The following is a 20,013-nucleotide window of genomic DNA, read 5'->3' on the forward strand; positions in this document are numbered from 1 at the left end:
AAAATGGCTGACTTCAACGCGCTCTCATAAGAACGTGTTTTTCTGCTGTAAAAAAAAAAAAAAACTACTCAATCAAATTAAATGAATTTTTTATTTTGTTGAGATCCTCAGTCCAAAACGGATATGTACAATATAACCCTTTTTTTTTTTTTTCAATATTTTCATTTTTTAATATTTTGACTAAACTGTACAAGTGCCAAATAAACTATATGAACCTGTTGTATTTATAATAAATTTTATTTAGAAAATGTGTTTTGATTAGAAAAATCACACACAAACCAATTGGTTTTGTTGCGGACCAGAATATAAATATCCTAACTTGCTACAAAAGAAAATAATGGAACGAATGGAAAGAAGGAAACAAAACTCAATTACTGGATAAAATAAACATGTCGTTTATTTTCTGGTGAAAAAATAGGTTTAGGTGGAACAAATGTTCATTTAGTCGTTGACGACTACATGTGTGGAAAAGGAAGGAATGAAGTAGAGGACGAGAAATAGCAGTCCTGCATGTAGAAAGGGAGAGAGAGAGTGTTGGCCTCAGCAAAACCGTGCATTCATGATAGCAGTCGTCCATGATGAAAAGTCTTCAAGCCAAGAACTTGCCTGATTGACGAACCCAGGCAAAAAGGGAAGAAAAAAAGGAAGTTGAATGGTGTTGTTGACTTTTATATCGAGGTGAGTGTTCTGACTGCGCATGTCTAGAATTTCTTTCAGGGGAAGTGACGTTTCTCATGTGTGAGTACATGTGTGTACGTTAGCGTGTGTGTGTATGCACGTGAATGTGAGTGTATGTATGAGGATGTGTATATGCGTGTGTGTGTATGTGCGTGTGCACATGTGGGTGTGTATATGTGAGGAAAACATATTCGAACAGTTTAAAACTTTCAGAAGTAAATTCATTGGCTTTTATGCCTATTTACCCAATTAATAGTAAAAACAATAAGTCACATAGAAATAAAACCATATCTGAGAGTTTATCCATCAAACTCTTCGATTTAACATTCACAAGTAACATGAGTTGGATCAAATACATTAAGCACATTGCCAAGGCTGCTGCAAAGAAGATATGCTCTCTCTATCATACAAGAAAATTACTCACACCAGAGAGTATCCTATATTTTTACAAGGCTATGATTTGCCCATGCATGGAGTATTGACACATCATGACAGGTGTATCTACTTTTAGGCAGGATCTAAAAAAGAGTCTCAAATGAAGTCCCGCACTACAAACTCTGTCTCATCACCACACTCTTGCATTTCTGTGCCTGTTTTCCAAATACTTTAATAAATTGTGTTCTGATGAACTTACTTGTGACCCCTCAATGTACATACTTTCAACTAACCCGTCTAACAGCAAAATCCCACCCTTTCATTGTTGAGGCCACTAGATGATGTAAAGTCTTCTACTCTAATAGTTTCTTCCCTTAGACTACTAAACTTTGGAATTCCTCCTTGTTTCCTGCTTTCCTGACTGTACTAACCTGCAAACATTTAAATCCCCTGTTAGACATGATCTCAAATAGTAAACTTTACATCCAAGTAGTAATATGCTTTGTTTAGGGGTGAAAAAAAGAAGAAGAAAAAAGGCATATACACGAGAAGTGGTCTCAATTTAATTCACATGAGATCCTACTAGTCGAAGGGAAATAACTCCGTTTATCACTACTAAGATCTAAGGCAGTTCTCGCGTTTATTCCGTCCGTCCCAATCGTGTTCTGTTTACAAACATCATTTTGCATCGCAACACAATGGTTCCGTGAGTATTTTTATTTATTAGATCTTCTGTTTTCGATTTAGCTTAAACGTTTATTTATTCATTTATTTATTTATTCATTTACTTATTTTCTTTATTGAAGTAATAAACTGTCCTGCGTTAGTGCCCTCCAAATACTTATGTAAAAGGACCGTGCTGATTACATAATATTACAAAACAATTAAAAATTGTTAAGTGAAAGTATGGAATAAGCGTTAAAAATTGAATGGGGCATTTTTTTTTTAACTTATTTTGTACTTTCACTTGATTTAATTTAGTAATTTAATAAAGAGAAGATACCATAAAAAGTGAATTTAACTGGAAAATCCTATCCAAAAAATAGTATGGTCCCTGCAATCCGTATAAGTTATTTTCTCTAAGACGAACTAACGTTCTTATTCAGGTTCCTATTTACTTGCCTTCCCGCGAAGGCAAAGTTAGACGCAAGGTCAGTTTTTATGTGGGGTTCCTCGCCAAAAAAGAAGCACCCTGATTGAGACAAAAATAAAAATTGTCGAAAGCAGAAAAGGTAAACTTATCAAAAAAAATACAGGTGCTTGCTAAAAAAATTTTTTAATGTGTCGTTTAATAAAAAAAAAAAAAAACGTAATATTAAATAGTAATATATTTAAAAAAAATTTAATGTGTCGTTTTAATAAAAAAAAAACGTAATATTAAATAGTAATATATTAAAAATAATTTAATGTGTCGTTTTAATTAAAAAAACAACGTAATATTAAATAGTAATTTATAAAAAAAAATTTTAATGTGTCGTTTTAATAAAAAAAAAACCTTATCTGAAATAGTAATATATAAAAAAAATTTTTAATGTGTCGTTTTAATAAAAAAACGTACTATTACATAGTAATATACAAAAAAAAAATTTTAACGTGTCGTTTTAATAAAAAAAACAACGTAATATTAAATAGTAATATATAAAAAAAAATTTTTTAATGTGTTGTTTTAATAAAAAAAACGTAATATCAAATAGTAATATATAAAAAAAATTTAAATGTGTCGTTTTAATAAAAAAAAAACGTAATATTAAATAGTAATATATAAAAAAAGATTTTAATGTGTCGTTTTAATAAAAAAACGTAATATTAAATAGTAATATATATAAAAAAAAAATTTTAATATATCGTTTTAAGCTAAAACAACAGTAGGTAAATGTGTAGTTTAACAAGGTGACCTCTTTCCCACAGAAGGGACGTCGCGAGCCTGTCTTTGTTTTATCGTACTTCCACGGCAAGTGCTCGTCTGAGTTCCAGTCTCTGGTCCCCCTTCACCAATCTTTCTTTAAAAACACCCATCACCTGAAACCACTGTCAATAACTTTCCCAAAAAACCACTGTCAAAAACAGTGAAACCACTGTCAAAAACACCCATCACCTGAAACCACTGTCAATAACTTTCCCAAAAAACCACTGTCAAAAACAGTGAAACCACTGTCAAAAACACCCATCACCTGAAACCACTGTCAATAACTTTCCCAAAAAACCACTGTCAAAAACAGTGAAACCACTGTCAAAAACACCCATCAAGCTGAAACCACTGTCAATAACTTTCCCCACTCTTTAACTGTGCCTAAATCAAAACGTAGATTCCATGCACAATGCTTATTTCTTAGAACTGAACGCCTGTGGAACTCTTTTCCGTTTGCCTGCTTCTCAGCTGACTACAACTTGGTTGTCTTCAAGTCAAGCATAAACAAATTCTAGATAAACTGAATCAACCGCCCCCTTAAGTAATCCAATCTACCAAATTTCCATTAATAACGACTACTACGATATTATACCAATGATTACTTTACACTCAATAACCCTTATCCTCGAGTAGCCTCGGGGCCTTGATAAGTGGTAACTCCTATGTACAAAAAACAACTATTTATTTATATATAAAACACATTATTAGAACCAAAGGTTGAAATAAAACCAGAAAAAAATTAATTTTTATTATTTTTTCATCACTTTTTATTAAACTAAATGTATGACATTCGAGGCTGCTGTATTGCTTTTAAAAGTTGGTCTTTCTAAAGTTTGACAGATTGGCCTTTTTAAGGCCAAATTTGGCCTTTTGTATGCTCTTTTTATTAAAAAAAAATATATGGTGACCAAAAACAGTTCCATGAAAGAGTGTAATTTTTTTTTCTGGTTTTCTTTCAGCTGTAGAGTTTAATAGTTTTAAGGAAGCAGATTAATTTCATGGTGCCATTAATTTTGAAATGAAACCAAAAACACTGTTGATAGTTTGAGATGTAACCAGCATGCACTGATCATAAGACACAAAGAATTTTTGTGTGAAAAGAGGAAGAGATCAAATTGTGATTCATGCAGGAATGACTTCTTATTTTTAGACTCTTGATATTGCATTAAATAAACCATTCAATAATTATTTTACGAATGGAAATTAATGAATACTTTTAAAAAAAGAATAATAAGAAATGTTCATAGAAATTTGATGGAAGATGAAATACACTGAAAATGATCAAGTATTTTTATTTAAGAAATCAAACTAATATGCATTCTTCTAAAATGACAGTATTGTAAGCGATTCAAGGGAGGTAAATAAACTTTTTTTTTAGATTTTCTCGCAAATCTTTTCAGATAAATCCATTGTAAAATCACTAATTTTATACATTCATTTCATTTTTTATAGAAGTTCTAGTCAATCATTTCCCATAAATTTTAGTGTATGCTCATATTTTTCAATAACAAGTGTTTCATAAAGTTTTCCAGTTATTTGATTTTTAACTAACATATTCCATAATCAGCTTTATATGCACAAGTATTCTGACTGGAATAAACTTAAAAATTAGGGTAAAAAAACAGTTCACTTTAAATTCTGTAGAAGTACCAACCATAACTAATTTAGTTAAGATAATATTGTTTTAATAACAGTCATCTTAAAGTTGAAAAGTTTGAGATAATCTATAAGACTCCTATGCAACACTAGGTAGAAAAAGCTAGTTATAAATGAGTGTAAACACCAATGAACCAACTTCCACAAATGTTAAATCAATTCAGTATTTAATTTTATTCATTAGATTCTCAGATTGATAATAAAATTAAATAAGCGCTTATATTAAATTGTCTGCTCTTTTTAACTTCCGATTTCTACTATACATATGACTGGATAATTAGACATGGTCTGGCGAACAAGATAAGTATTAATGAGAAGGAACCATATCTTGCATGTCATTGTTGTTCCATCTGTGGAGAAATCAGACGTTAAAAAGAACAGACTATTTGGACTGTAATCAAATAAACGGTACTTGTATAGTTTAGTCAAGACATTAAAAAATGAAAATATCGAAAAAAAAAAGTTATCTTGCATGTATCCGCTATAGAACGAAGTTCTCCAAAAAAAAAGTTTTCACTTAATTTCATCAAGTAGTTTCTGTTTTTACAGCAAAAAAAAAAACAATTTGTTATGATACCGAGCAAAAGGTTCGATTTTTAGGAAGAAAAGCTAGAATTAAAGATGGGGAGGGAGCATCGGCATTTTACATGCAGTTATCTCCCCTTGGCGTGTTCAGCAAATTTCAAAATGGCTGACTTCAACGCGCTCTCATAAGAACGTGTTTTTCTGCTGTAAAAAAAAAAAAAAAAAAAAAAAAAACTCGATCAAATTAAATGAAATTTTTTTTTGAGATCTTCAGTCCAAAACGGATACGTACAATATAACCTTTTTTTCGATATTTTCATTTTTTAATATTTTGACTAAACTGTACAAGTGTCAAATAAACTATATGAACCTGTTGTATTTATAATAAATTTTATTTAGAAAATGTGTTTTGATTAGAAAAAACACACACAAACCAATTGGTTTTGTTGCGGACCAGAATATAAATATCCTAACTTGTGGTGTGTATATGTGAGGAAAACATGTTCAAACAGTTTCAAACTTTCAGAAGTAAGTTCATTGGCTTTTATGCCTATTTACCCAATTAATAGTAAAAACAATAAGTCACATAGAAATAAAACCCTATCTGAGAGTTTATCCATCAAACTCTTCGATTTAACATTCACAAGCAACATGAGCTGGATCAAATACATTAAGCACATTGCCAAGGCTGCTGCAAAGAAAATATGCTCTCTCTATCATACAAGAAAATTACTCACACTAGAGAGTATCCTATATTTTTACAAGGCCATGATTTGCCCATGCATGGAGTATTGACACATCATGACAGGTGTATCTACTTTTAGGCAGGATCTAAAAAAGAGTCTCAAATGAAGTCCCGCACTACAAACTCTGTCTCATCACCACACTCTTGCATTTCTGTGCCTGTTTTCCAAATACTTTAATAGATTGTGTTCTGATGAACTTACTTGTGACCCCTCAATGTACATACTTTCAACTAACCCGTCTAACAGCAAAATCCCACCCTTTCATTGTTGAGGTCACTAGATGATGGAAAGTCTTCTACTCTAATAGTTTCTTAGACTACTAAACTTTGGAATTCCTCCTTGTTTCCTGCTTTCCTGACTGTACTAACCTGCAAACATTTAAATCCCCTGTTAGACATGATCTCAAATAGTAAACTTTACATCCAATATGCTTTGTTTAGGGGTGAAAAAAAAAAGAAGAAAAAAAGGCATATACACGAGAAGTGGTCTCAATTTAATTCACATGAGATCCTACTAGTCGAAGGGAAATAACTCCGTTTATCACTACTAAGATCTAAGGCAGTTCTCGCGTTTATTCCGTCCATCCCAATCGTGTTCTGTTTACAAACATCATTTCGCATCGCAACACAATGGTTCCGTGAGTATTTTTATTTATTAGATCTTCTGTTTTCGATTTAGCTTAAACGTTTATTTATTTATTTATTTTCTTTATTGAAGTAAAAAACTGTCCTGCGTTAGTGCCCTCCAAATACTTATGTAAAAGGACCGTGCTGAAATAATATTACATAATATTACAAAACAATTAAAAATTGTTAAGTGAAAGTATGGAATAAGCGTTAAAAATTGAATGGGGCATTTTTTTTTTTTAACTTATTTTGTACTTTCACTTGATTTAATTTAGTAATTTAATAAAGAGAAGATACCATAAAAAGTGAATTTAACTGGAAAATCCTATCCAAAAAATAGTATGGTCCCCCTGCAATCCGTATAAGTTATTTTCTCTAAGACGAACTAACGTTCTTATTCAGGTTCCTATTTACTTGCCTTCCCGCGAAGGCAAAGTTAGACGCAAGGTCAATTTTTTATGTGGGGTAATCTACCTCGCCAAAACAGAAGCAGAAGCACCCTGATTGAGACAAAAATAAAAACTGTCGACAGCAGAAAAGGTAAAGTTATCCGAAAAAATACAGGTGCTTGCTAAAAAAAATTTTTAATGTGTCGTTTTAATAATAACAAAAACGTAATATTAAATAGTAATATATTAAAAAACTAGCGGGGGTACCCGGCGTTTCCCGAGTGTTTGTTTCCGGGACGGGGGGGGGGGAGTTTTAAAAAATGTTATGGTAGGTAAGTAGGAAGGATCAAACCCGGAGTCATGAGTAAAAGTAGGAAAATAAAGTGTGAAAAAAAAAAAAAAAAAAAAAACATCTGCAACGTTAACAGTTCGGCCACCAAGAAAAGTCCATTCCAGTTGTTTAGGAAAAAAAAAAAAAAAAAAAAACGACTACGGTAGGTCGGCGCGAACGTGAAAATATAATTGAATTGTCCAGCACGCTAATCACTACACCACAGAGCACTGCAGCTTAGTTTAGTGATTTTAAATAACTTCACATGAAAGAACTACGAAGCCCAACCGGTGTTCTCTTCTCAACTGTTCCTTGTGAACGATCCCCAAACGGTGTTAAGTGGTGGCAGGGGGAGGAGGAATTTATTAGAGAGAAAATATTTTACCACTTCCATTGATCTTAACCGATTTTGGCCGTGACTTCTCAGCAGAAAAAGTATAGAAATCTAAGATTATCGAGGAATTTGAGAAATAATAAGCCTATAACACACCTCAGATATTGTTCTGCCGTTTGTGCATATTATATTTGCATGAAATATCTTGATTTTTAATCCTATTAATGTCAAAATCAGACGGGAAAAAATGAGTTCATTTTATTTATATAGAGACAATTTTAATGTGTCGTTTTAATTAAAAAAAAACGTAATATTAAATAGTAATATATTAAAAAAAAATTTTAATGTGTCGTTTAAATAAATAAAAAAATATAATATTAAAAAGTAATATAAAAAAAACATTTTAATGTGTCGTTTTAATAAACCAAAAACGTAATATTAAATAGTAATATATAAAAAAAAATTTTAATGTGTCGTTTTAATAAAAAAAAAACCGTAATATTAAATAGTAATATATAAAATATTGGTGCTTGTTAAGATAGAATCGACGGATCAATTTTTTTTTAATATGTGGTTTTAAGCTAAAACAACAGTAGGTAAATGTGTAGTTTAACAAGGTGACCTCTTTTCACAGAAGTGACGTCGCGAACCTGTCTTTGTTTTATCGTACTTCCACGGCAAGTGCTCGTCTGAGTTCCAGTCTCTGGTCCCCCTTCACCAATCTTTCTTAAAAAACACCCATCTAGCTGAAACCACTGTCAATAACTTTCCCCACTCTTTAACTGTGCCTAAATCAAAACGTAGATTCCATGAACAATGCTTCTTTCTTGGAACTGCACGCCTGTGGAACTCTTTTCCGTTTGCCTGCTTCCCAGCTGACTACAACTTGGTTGTCTTCAAGTCCAGCATAAACAAAATCTAGATAAACTGAACCAACCGCCCCCTTAAGTAATCCAATCTACCAAATTTCCATTAATAACGACTACTACAATATTATACCAATGATTACTTTACACTCAATAACCTTTATCCTCGAGTGGCCTCGGGGCCTTGATAAGTGGTAACTCCTATGTAAAAAAAACAACTATTTATATATAAAACACATTATTAGAACCAAAGGTTGAAATAAAACCAGAAAAAAATTAATTTTTATTATTTTTTCATCACTTTTTATTAAAATAATGTACGACATTCGAGGCTGCCGTATTGTTTTTAAACGTTGGTCTTTCTAAAGTTTGACAGATTGGCCTTTTTAAGGCCAAATTTGGCCTTTTGTATGCTCTTTTCATTAAAAAAAATATATGGTGACCAAAAACAGTTCCATGAAAGAGTGTAATTTTTTTTTCTGGTTTTCTTTCAGCTGTAGAGTTTAATAGTTTTAAGGAAGCAGATTAATTTCATGGTGCCATTAATTTTGAAATGAAACCAAAAACACTGTTGATAGTTTGAGATGTAACCAGCATGCACTGATCATAAGACACAAAGAATTTTTGTGTGAAAAGAGGAAGAGATCAAATTGTGATTCATGCAGGAATGACTTCTTATTTCTAGACTCTTGATATTGCATTAAATAAACCATTCAATAATTATTTTACGAATGGAAATTGATGAATACTTTTAAAAAAAGAATAATAAGAAATGTTCATAGAAATTTGATGGAAGATGAAATACACTGAAAATGATCAAGTATTTTTATTTAAATAATCAAACTAATATGCATTCTTCTAAAATGACAGTATTGTAAGCGATTCAAGGGAGGTAAATAAACTTTCTTTTTAGATTTTCTCGCAAATCTTTTCAGATAAATCCATTGTAAAATCACTAATTTTATACATTCATTTCATTTTTTATAGAAGTTCTAGTCAATCATTTTCCATAATTTTTAGTGTATGCTCATATTTTTCAATAACAAGTGTTTCATAAAGTTTTCCAGTTATTTGATTTTTAACTAACATATTCCATAATCAGCTTTATATGCACAAGTATTCTGACTGGAATAAACTTAAAAATTAGGGTAAAAAAACAGTTCACTTTAAATTCTGTAGAAGTACCAACCATAACTAATTTAGTTAAGATAATATTGTTTTAATAACAGTCATCTTAAAGTTGAAAAGTTTGAGATAATCTATAAGACTCCTATGCAACGCTAGGTAGAAAAAGCTAGTTATAAATGAGTGTAAACACCAATGAACCAACTTCCACAAATGTTAAATCAATTCAGTATTTAATTTTATTCATTAGATTCTCAGATTGATAATAAAATTAAATAAACGCTTATATTAAATTGTCTGCTCTTTTTAACTTCCGATTTCTACTATACATATGACTGGATAATTAGACATGGTCTGACGAACAAGATAAGTATTAATGAGAAGGAACCATATCTTGCATGTCATTGTTGTTCCATCTGTGGAGAAACTAGAAGTTAAAAAGAACAGACTATTTGGACTATAATCAAATAAACGGTACTTGTATAGTTTAGTCAAGACATTAAAAAATGAAAATATTGTAAAAAAAGGTTATCTTGCATGTATCCGCTATAGAACGAAGTTCTCCAAAAAAATTTTTTCACTTAATTTCATCAAGTAGTTTCTGTTTTTACAGCAAAAACAACAATTTGTTATGATACCGAGCCAAAGGTTCGATTTTTAGGAAGAAAAGCTAGAATTAAAGATGGGGAGGGAGCATCGGCATTTTACATGCAGTTATCTCCCCCTGGCGTGTTCAGCAAATTTCAAAATGGCTGACTTCAACGCGCTCTCATAAGAACGTGTTTTTCTGCTGTAAAAAAAAAAAAAAAAAACTCAATCAAATGAAATGAAATTTTTTTTTGAGATCTTCAGTCCAAAACGGATACGTACAATATAACATTTGTTTTTTTTTATATTTGCATTTTTTAATATTTTGACTAAACTGTACAAGTGCCAAATAAACTATATGAACCTGTTGTATTTATAATAAATTTTATTTAGAAAATGTGTTTTGATTAGAAAAAACACACATAAAACAATTGGTTTTGTTGCGGACCAGAATATAAATATCCTAACTTGCTACAAAAGAAAATAATGGAACGAATGGAAAGAAGGAAACAAAACTCAATTACTGGATAAAATAAACATGTCGTTTATTTTCTGTTGAAAAAATAGGTTTAGGTGGAACAAATGTTCATTTAGTCGTTGACGACTACATGTGTGGAAAAGGAAGGAATGAAGTAGAGGACGAGAAATAGCAGTCCTGCATGTAGAAAGGGAGAGAGAGAGTGTTGGCCTCAGCAAAACCGTGCATTCATGATAGCAGTCGTCCATGTAGAAAAGTCTTCAAGCCAAGAACTTGCCTGATTGACGAACCCAGGCAAAAAGGGAAGAAAAAAAGGAAGTTGAATGGTGTTGTTGACTTTTATATCGGGGTGAGTGTTCTGACTGCGCATGTCTAGAATTCCTTTCAGGGGAAGTGACGTTTCCCATGTGTGCGTACATGTGTGTACGTTAGCGTGTGTGTGTATGCACGTGAATGTGAGTGCATGTATGAGGATGTGTATATGCGTGCGTGTGTGTGTGTATGTGCGTGTGCACATGTAGGTGTGTATATGTGAGGAAAACATATTCGAACAGTTTAAAACTTTCAGAAGTAAATTCATTGGCTTTTATGCCTATTTACCCAATTAATAGTAAAAACAATAAGTCACATAGAAATAAAACCATATCTGAGAGTTTATCCATCAAACTCTTCGATTTAACATTCACAAGTAACATGAGTTGGATCAAATACATTAAAGACATTGCCAAGGCTGCTGCAAAGAAGATATGCTCTCTCTATCATACAAGAAAATTACTCACACCAGAAAGTATCCTATATTTTTACAAGGCCATGATTTGCCCATGCATGGAGTATTGACACATCATGACAGGTGTATCTACTTTTAGGCAGGATCTAAAAAAGAGTCTCAAATGAAGTCCCGCACTACAAACTCTGTCTCATCACCACACTCTTGCATTTCTGTGCCTGTTTTCCAAATACTTTAATAGATTGTGTTCTGATGAACTTACTTGTGACCCCTCAATGTACATACTTTCAACTAACCCGTCTAACAGCAAAATCCCACCCTTTCATTGTTGAGGTCACTAGATGATGGAAAGTCTTCTACTCTAATAGTTTCTTAGACTACTAAACTTTGGAATTCCTCCTTGTTTCCTGCTTTCCTGACTGTACTAACCTGCAAACATTTAAATCCCCTGTTAGACATGATCTCAAATAGTAAACTTTACATCCAAGTGGTAATATGCTTTGTTTAGGGGTGAAAAAAAGAAGAAGAAAAAAAGGCATATACACGAGAAGTGGTCTCAATTTAATTCACATGAGATCCTACTAGTCGAAGGGAAATAACTCCGTTTATCACTACTAAGATCTAAGGCAGTTCTCGCGTTTATTCCGTCCGTCCCAATCGTGTTCTGTTTACAAACATCATTTCGCATCGCAACACAATGGTTCCGTGAGTATTTTTATTTATTAGATCTTCTGTTTTCGATTTAGCTTAAACGTTTATTTATTTATTTATTTATTTATTTTCTTTATTGAAGTAATAAACTGTCCTGCGTTAGTGCCCTCCAAATACTTATGTAAAAGGACCGTGCTGAAATAATATTACATAATATTACAAAACAATTAAAAATTGTTAAGTGAAAGTATGGAATAAGCGTTAAAAATTGAATGGGGCATTTTTTTTTTTAACTTATTTTGTACTTTCACTTGATTTAATTTAGTAATTTAATAAAGAGAAGATACCATAAAAAGTGAATTTAACTGGAAAATCCTATCCAAAAAATAGTATGGTCGGACCCTGCAATCCGTATAAGTTATTTTCTCTAAGACGAACTAACGTTCTTATTCAGGTTCCTATTTACTTGCCTTCCCGCGAAGGCAAAGTTAGACGCAAGGTCAATTTTTTATGTGGGGTAATCTACCTCGCCAAAAAAAGAAGCACCCTGATTGAGACAAAAATAAAAATTGTCGAAAGCAGAAAAGGTAAAGTTATCAGAAAAAATACAGGTGCTTGCAAAAAAATTTTTTAATGTGTCGTTTTAATAAAAAAAAAAAAAAACGTAATATTAAATAGTAATATATTAAAAAAAATTTAAAGTGTCGTTTTAATAAAAAAAAAAAAACAACGTAATATTAAATAGTAATACATAAAAAAATTTTAATGTGTCGTTTTAATAAAAAAAAACGTAATATTAAATAGTAATATATAAAAAAAAATTTTAATGTGTCGTTTTAATAAAAAAAACGTAATATTAAATAGTAATATATAAAAAAAATTTTTAATGTGTCATTTTAATAAAAAAAAACGTAATATTAAATAGTAATATATAAAAAAAAATTAATGTGTCGTTTTAATTAAAAAAACGTAATATTAAATAGTAATATATATAAAAAAAAATTTAATGTGTCGTTTTAATAAAAGAAAACGTTATATGAAATAGTAATATATAAAAAAAATTTTTAATGTGTCGTTTTAATAAAAAAAAAACGTAATATTAAATAGTAATATATAAAAAAAAAATTTTTAATGTGTCGTTTTAATAAAAAAAACAACGTAATATTAAATAGTAATATATAAAAAAAAATTTTTAATGTGTCGTTTTAATAAAAAAAAACGTAATATTAAATAGTAATATATAAAAAAAAATTTTAATGTGTAGTTTTAATAAAAAAAACGTAATATTAAATAGTAATATATAAAAAAAAAATTTTTAATGTGTCGTTTTAATAAAAAAAAAACGTAATATTAAATAGTAATATATATAAAAAAAAATTTAATGTGTCGTTTTAATAAAAAAAACGTAATATTAAATAGTAATATATATATATAAAAAAAAAATTAATGTGTCGTTTTAATAAAAAAAAACGTAATATTAAATAGTAATATATATAAAAAAAAATTTTAATGTGTCGTTTTAATAAAAAAAAAAACGTAATATTAAATAGTAATATATAAATATATTGGTGCTTGTTAAGATAGAATCGACGGATCAATTTTTTTTTTAATATGTGGTTTTAAGCTAAAACAACAGTAGGTAAATGTGTAGTTTAACAAGGTGACCTCTTTTCACAGAAGTGACGTCGCGAACCTGTCTTTGTTTTATCGTACTTCCACGGCAAGTGCTCGTCTGAGTTCCAGTCTCTGGTCTCCCTTCACCAATCTTTCTAAAAAAACACCCATCTAGCTGAAACCACTGTCAATAACTTTCCCCACTCTTTAACTGTGCCTAAATCAAAACGTAGATTCCATGCACAATGCTTATTTCTTAGAACTGAACGCCTGTGGAACTCTTTTCCGTTTGCCTGCTTCCCCGCTGACTACAACTTGGTTGTCTTCAAGTCCAGCATAAACAAATTCTAGATAAACTGAACCAACCGCCCCCTTAAGTAATCCAATCTACCAAATTTCCATTAATAACGACTACTACGATATTATACCAATGATTACTTTACACTCAATAACCCTTATCCTCGAGTGGCCTCGGGGCCTTGATAAGTGGTAACTCTGTAAAAAAAACAACTATTTATTTATATATAAAACACATTATTAGAACCAAAGGTTGAAATAAAACCAGAAAAAAATTAATTTTTATTATTTTTTCATCACTTTTTATTAAACTAAATGTACGACATTCGAGGCTGCCGTATTGCTTTTAAAAGTTGGTCTTTCTAAAGTTTGACAGATTGGCCTTTTTAAGGCCAAATTTGGCCTTTTGTACGCTCTTTTTATTAAAAAAAAATATATGGTGACCAAAAACAGTTTCATGAAAGAGTGTAATTTTTTTTTCTGGTTTTATTTCAGCTATAGAGTTTAATGTGTTTTATATAGGGTAGGCAAATATGTAGTTTAGCAGCGTAAATTATATGACAGACTTTAGATTTAGATTTAAAGTCTGTCATTATTATATTATATTATAATTATATGACAGACTTTTAAATTTAGATTTAAATCAATGTATTCAAACGGTCCTTCAAGTTTTACGATATCTTTTTGTTTATTAAATTGTTAGGTGAAAGTACAGAATAGTTACAATACACTCGCCAGCCCGGTAACGAAACATTTGGAGTCCAAAGAGTAAAACGTTTAATCCAGGGTTTTCCAACCTTTTTTCGGTAAACGCTCCCCTAGGACACTCGGATACCTACTACCGCTCCCTCCCTACATGCATCCTTACATAATAATGTTAGTAGTAATGTTAGTACATTCATAACTTTGTCAACATTACGGAGTGTGATTCTTGAATTAATTTTTCCAATTAAAAATAAGTGTGATGCAATCAATTTCCACATGAATTGTGAATCCCAAAGAAAATTGGTTGAGAAAACCTAGTAATGTTACCAACTCTCGGTCTTTCACTGCCCCCTAAAGAATCTGAGGGACCCCAATACAATAAATTTGGTCATAGGTCATCTGAACTCTTGTACCCCCCCACACACACACACAAACGTGGGCAGTATGGACCCCATTGGTAAACTCTGGTTTAATCGGTTCGAAATACAGTTTTAGCGATAGGTGTATGGCGGTTACCATAATGTAATTCTTGTTGGGTAGGTCACCATTTCGGCGGGTCCCCCTTTTGGGGAGTCGTCGAAATTAATAAGACGGGAGTAGAAACCGACCTGGGAATAATAATAAAGAAACAAAGGAACTTCCAAACGAAACGGTTTTATATTCATTTCAGTGTACAAGTGGTATCGGGTTATAGAAAGTTTGTGATTTTCATTTTTGCCCCCTGACTCTGGAATCACTCACGTCTCCGTCTTTTTGCTTCCAACACTTTTTGTATCTCTCTTTTTGTCTTTTCCACCAGAACTGTTCTCCATCCTGATTGGTTACAACCTCTGGTCACATTTTTCAGGAAAGGAGGAAGGAAGGAAGGAAGGAAGGGAGAAAGGGAAGAGTAGAGAGAAAGAGACATGTAATGGAGAAATAGTAGTCTTGGCTTAACTACACAAGTCTCCCTCCAGTAACGGAGTTAATTAATATCCTTAGAATTACTACTATGTCTACTTCTGTTTAAAAATAAAAATATTCATTTTTCTTTTTCCATGTCACTTTTCTTCCTGATCTAGATTTATACATGCCACCAGCAATTTTACTCTCTACTTCATCGGTATTATCTGTTCTGACATCGTTATCATTAGTAGTACCTATCTGTGCTTTCTCGGTCACTCTAGTTCTATTACTGCTAGTTGGCTCTGTAAACGGTTTTAACCTATCGATTGATACGTGTGCATGAGTACCGTTATTCATATCGATCTGGAAGTGTTTATCTGATCGAGTCAAAACTTTATAAGGACCTGAGTACGGTGATTCTAATGGTTTCCTAACTCGATCAACCCTTAACCATACTTTCTCACTGGAAAGTAAGGTTTTCGGTATAAAAGATTTTACATTTCCATGGATAAATCCTTTTGCATCGTTAAGTACGTCGATTTGGGACATCCATTCACACAAATTACGTACATACTTGTTAACTGGAGTTTCTTTTTCTACTCTCTGCTTGTGTATCAGCTGATGAGGAATCAATATTGGTACTCCAGTAACAGTGGTAAAAGGTGAAAAACCTGATTCATTAGGGTTGCTGCGTATACCTAGTAGGATCACTGGTATCGCTTTCATCCAGGATTCTTTTCGCGCTATTATCGCTGCCTTAAGGGTATGATGTGCTCTTTCAATCATCCCATTACTCTGAGGATGATACAAAGTTGTTCTCAATCGGTAAAAACCAACTACCTTGGCCAACTCTTGAAACAATTCGCTCTCAAATTGGCTACCTCTGTCAGTTACAACATGCAATGGAACTCCAAATCGAGATATCCAGGCATTGATAAATGCCTCTGCTACCGACTGCGCAGTTATTTCGATCATTGGCTATACTTTGATCCAGCGAGTTGCACGATCGATACAGGTCAGCAAATATTTTTATGAACTGAGGTAAGGATCTTACTCATTGCGCATTAGGGGTAACGGGCCAACAATATCAATATGTACCATTTGGAAACGTGCGGATGGTAAATCAAACTCCTGGACTGCAGACTTCGTGTGTCTGTGAACTTTTGACTGTTGACATACAACGCATTCTACACAGAATTGCTTGACTGTCTTATCTAAGTTAGGCCAGAAGTATCTAGACTTAATCAGTTTAATAGATGCTCTAGTTCCAGGGTGCACTAAACTGTGTAAACTGTCAAAGACAGTCCTACGAAGCTCTTTTGGGACAAACGGCCTGGGGTACTTGGTTGAAGTATCACACAGGACAGAACCAATTTCACGTGACATGCAGTATTCTTTTAAATTAGCGTATGACTTTATTTCGTCATCTCCGTTTTGTGCCTGGGCTATTTCAGCCAAATCACATGCATCTATTTGCACCGCTAAAGCAGTTCTAGACATACAGTCTGCAACTACGTTCTCGTCTCTTTTAATACACACCACCTCAGCAATATATTCAGCAAGTACTGACAGGTGTCGTTGTTGTCGATCCGACTTTGCGGGTATCTGACTATAAAAGGCTCCACATAATGGCTTATGGTCAGTGAATAATGTCACGTGACGACCCTCTATGAGGTGACGGAAATGTATTACTGAAAAATAAGCAGCCAGTAGCTCTCTGTCGAACGTAGAATACTTGGCCTGGGCTTGCGAAAATTTCTTGTAAAAGAAACCTATTGGTACTTGTTTCTTATCTATTAGCTGGTGTAATGCAGGTAACCAGGTGGTACTCTGTGGCTGAAGACTGCGGATGAGCTAATGCTGTAATTTCTGACAATTTGCTTATTATTATTCTGAAAGCATGAGTTTCTTCTTCGTTTAGCTCAAACGTTGCTTTAGGGTCCAACCTCATTCGTTCGTATAGTGGTAGCACTATGGTTGCGTAATTCGGGACTAACTTGCGATAAAAACCTGTCATTCCCAAAAATCTAACAAGCTTTACGAATCTTTGGCTATTAGAAAGGTTTCTAATTCTTTAATTTTTTTTGAAGTAGGCAACAAGTCTTCTTTGCTTACATGAAGACCTAAGAAGTCCAACTCTGGCACTCCGAATACACACTTAGCTAAGGAAATCTTTAAATTATTATCACTAAGAATCCTGAATACCTTATCTAAGTCTTCCTTGTGCTGTTGTTCACTTTTGCTAAAAACTAATATGTCGTCTAAATATACAAATACACAATTCAATTTTAGAAATATCTTGTCCATAAAATGCTGAAATGTGGCTGCAGCATTCTTTAAACCAAATGGCATGTAATTAAATTCAAATAAGCCAAAAGGTGTCACGACTGCTGTCTTAGACACATCTTCAGGGTGTACTTTAATCTGGTGATATGCTGCAGTCAAATCGATCTTGGAAAAATATTGTCTACGAGCAAGTTGTGTGCAGAATGAATTTATGTTCGGTATCGGGTAGCGGTCTGTCTTAGTAACGCTATTCAGCGCGCGGAAGTCACCGCAAGCTCGATATGAACCATCTGATTTCTTCACTAAGTGCAAGGGTGTTGCCCACTCGCTACTGGAAGGCTAGATAACTCCAGTATTTAGTAAGTTCTTAAATTCCGCCTGTGCTGCGTCTAATTTAGGACCGGAAAGTTGCCTGGCTTTAGCAAAGACTGGTACATGGTTACCTGTATCAATCCTGTGATACACTCCGCTATATTCTTTGTCTGTATAACTATGAGGTGATATTACGCTACTATAGTTATTTATTATTTCGTTAACGTATTCTGTTAGGTCTATTTTATTAATCAATACAGTATTGGTTTCAGTTACTGTGTTGACTTTAATTTCGTGCTCTGTTACATTATCACGGATGGATCTATTCTTGCAATCCACTACTATATTAAACTTGTTTAAAAAGTCAAATCCTAACAAACAGTTAGTGACATACACGATCACGAAACTCCATTGGAAAGATCTTCTTAAACGTGGAATCTTGACTTCTAAGCTAGTTTGACCATAGCATTTTATGCTTTCGCCGTTATGTGATTTTCATTTATGTCCCCTGACTCTGGAACCACTCGCGTCTCCATCTTTTTGCTTCCAACACTTTTTGTATCTCTCTTTTTGTCTTTCTCACCAGAACTGTTCTCCGTCCTGATTGGTTACAACCTCTGGTCACATTTTTCAGAAAAGGAGGGAGGAAGGAAGGGGAAAGGGAAGAGTAGAGAGAAAGAGACATGTAATGAAGAAATATTAGTCTTGGCTTCACTACAGGTGCAAACAAGAAAAATGACAGCGAGTTGACTCCTAAATATTGAAGTTTGTAAAATGAATTAAAAATAAAAGAAATTATACAAAATACTGTTAGAAATCCACACAATATATGTTACCGTAACATATATTGGATGAGTTTCTAACGGTATTTTGTATAGTTTATTTTAGTTTTATCTCATTTTCCAAATTTCCCATACTTAGGAGTCACCTCGCCGCCATTTTTCTTGTTCACATCTATCGCTAAACACTTTATGTTTATCGAACCGATTAAACGTTTTAAAATGATCAAAATCACTAAAAACTTTTTTTCCAAATAGGTAGAAGAGTAACTTATCTTTCATTTGCTAACATTTATTTGCTATATAGGGACCTCCACAGCTTTGTGTAAAACGTCAGCATTTTACACAATAACAGCAACGTCATCATTTCGTGTGTTTACTATTTTCTGTATCGATTTCTATGGATGGGCATTGACGCTATTATGGTTAATGTAAGTAACTTCTTTCTTTTTTTTTTTTTTGCTATCGGATTTTTATATATATACATTGTAAAACAAATAGTTTTATTAATGAACTACACAGACGAGAGATAATAAAATAAAATTAATTTTAACGTCTTCTGTTGACACTTATGTATCTAAAGATAATGTTGCTTAAAGGCCTCCGTACATTTTGGAAAAGGCTGCAAAAAATAAAGATCAACCTCTATCAATTTAAATAATCAAATCAAAAATTTTTAGGTCGATTTTGAATTTGCCATTTTTATTATCTCAATAGTCATATATTCTATTATATTTTTATTATTGGAAACCTGTTTTTAAAAAATTCGAATAAAATATATTTAAATTGATTGAAAAATAAACATAAAACATAAGTTCAAATAAGTAAAAAATTATTTATTTTTTTAAGTATGGAACAAACACTTACCTTGGTTGAAATTAAAAAAATGATATAAATTTAATATTATTGTTTTTTGTTTGTTTTTTTGTTTTTTAACCAAGTAAAGAATAGATACCCTGTAGCAGACGACGCCGCCTGACGGTGCCCGGCGCACATTTCAACTAACACCGGTGATTCGACCTTGACATTGGGACAAGCACATGGCGTCGGTTGTTTGTAAACACGTCAAATAGCAAACATGCTCGAATATTCGCCAGCAATTTTTTTTTTTTTTTAATATATTTACAAAAC

At 32.3% G+C, this 20,013-nt stretch overlaps 1 protein-coding gene across 3 annotated transcripts in view; it reads left to right on the top strand.

Moving 5' to 3' along the window:
• Nucleotides 1-1,666: 1,666 nt before the first annotated feature.
• The window catches only part of LOC145295943 (transmembrane protein 205-like), a 53,658-nt gene continuing 35,311 nt past the window's right edge, over nt 1,667-20,013 (top strand). Inside the window, exon 1 of one of the 3 annotated variants that reach the window (XM_080141828.1) lies at nt 1,667-1,759. In XM_080141828.1, the coding sequence (XP_079997954.1) occupies nt 1,752-1,759 (8 nt within the window). In that variant the 5' untranslated portion in view covers nt 1,667-1,751. Of the gene's footprint in view, nt 1,760-11,919; nt 12,059-18,768; nt 19,314-20,013 lie in introns of those variants that run through there. The other 2 variants (XM_080141827.1, XM_080141829.1) reach the window with 2 other exon arrangements.

Source organism: Euprymna scolopes, chromosome 16 (genome assembly GCF_053919585.1).
Source record: "Euprymna scolopes isolate OS-2025 chromosome 16, ASM5391958v1, whole genome shotgun sequence".
Taxonomy (NCBI): domain Eukaryota; kingdom Metazoa; phylum Mollusca; class Cephalopoda; order Sepiida; family Sepiolidae; genus Euprymna; species Euprymna scolopes.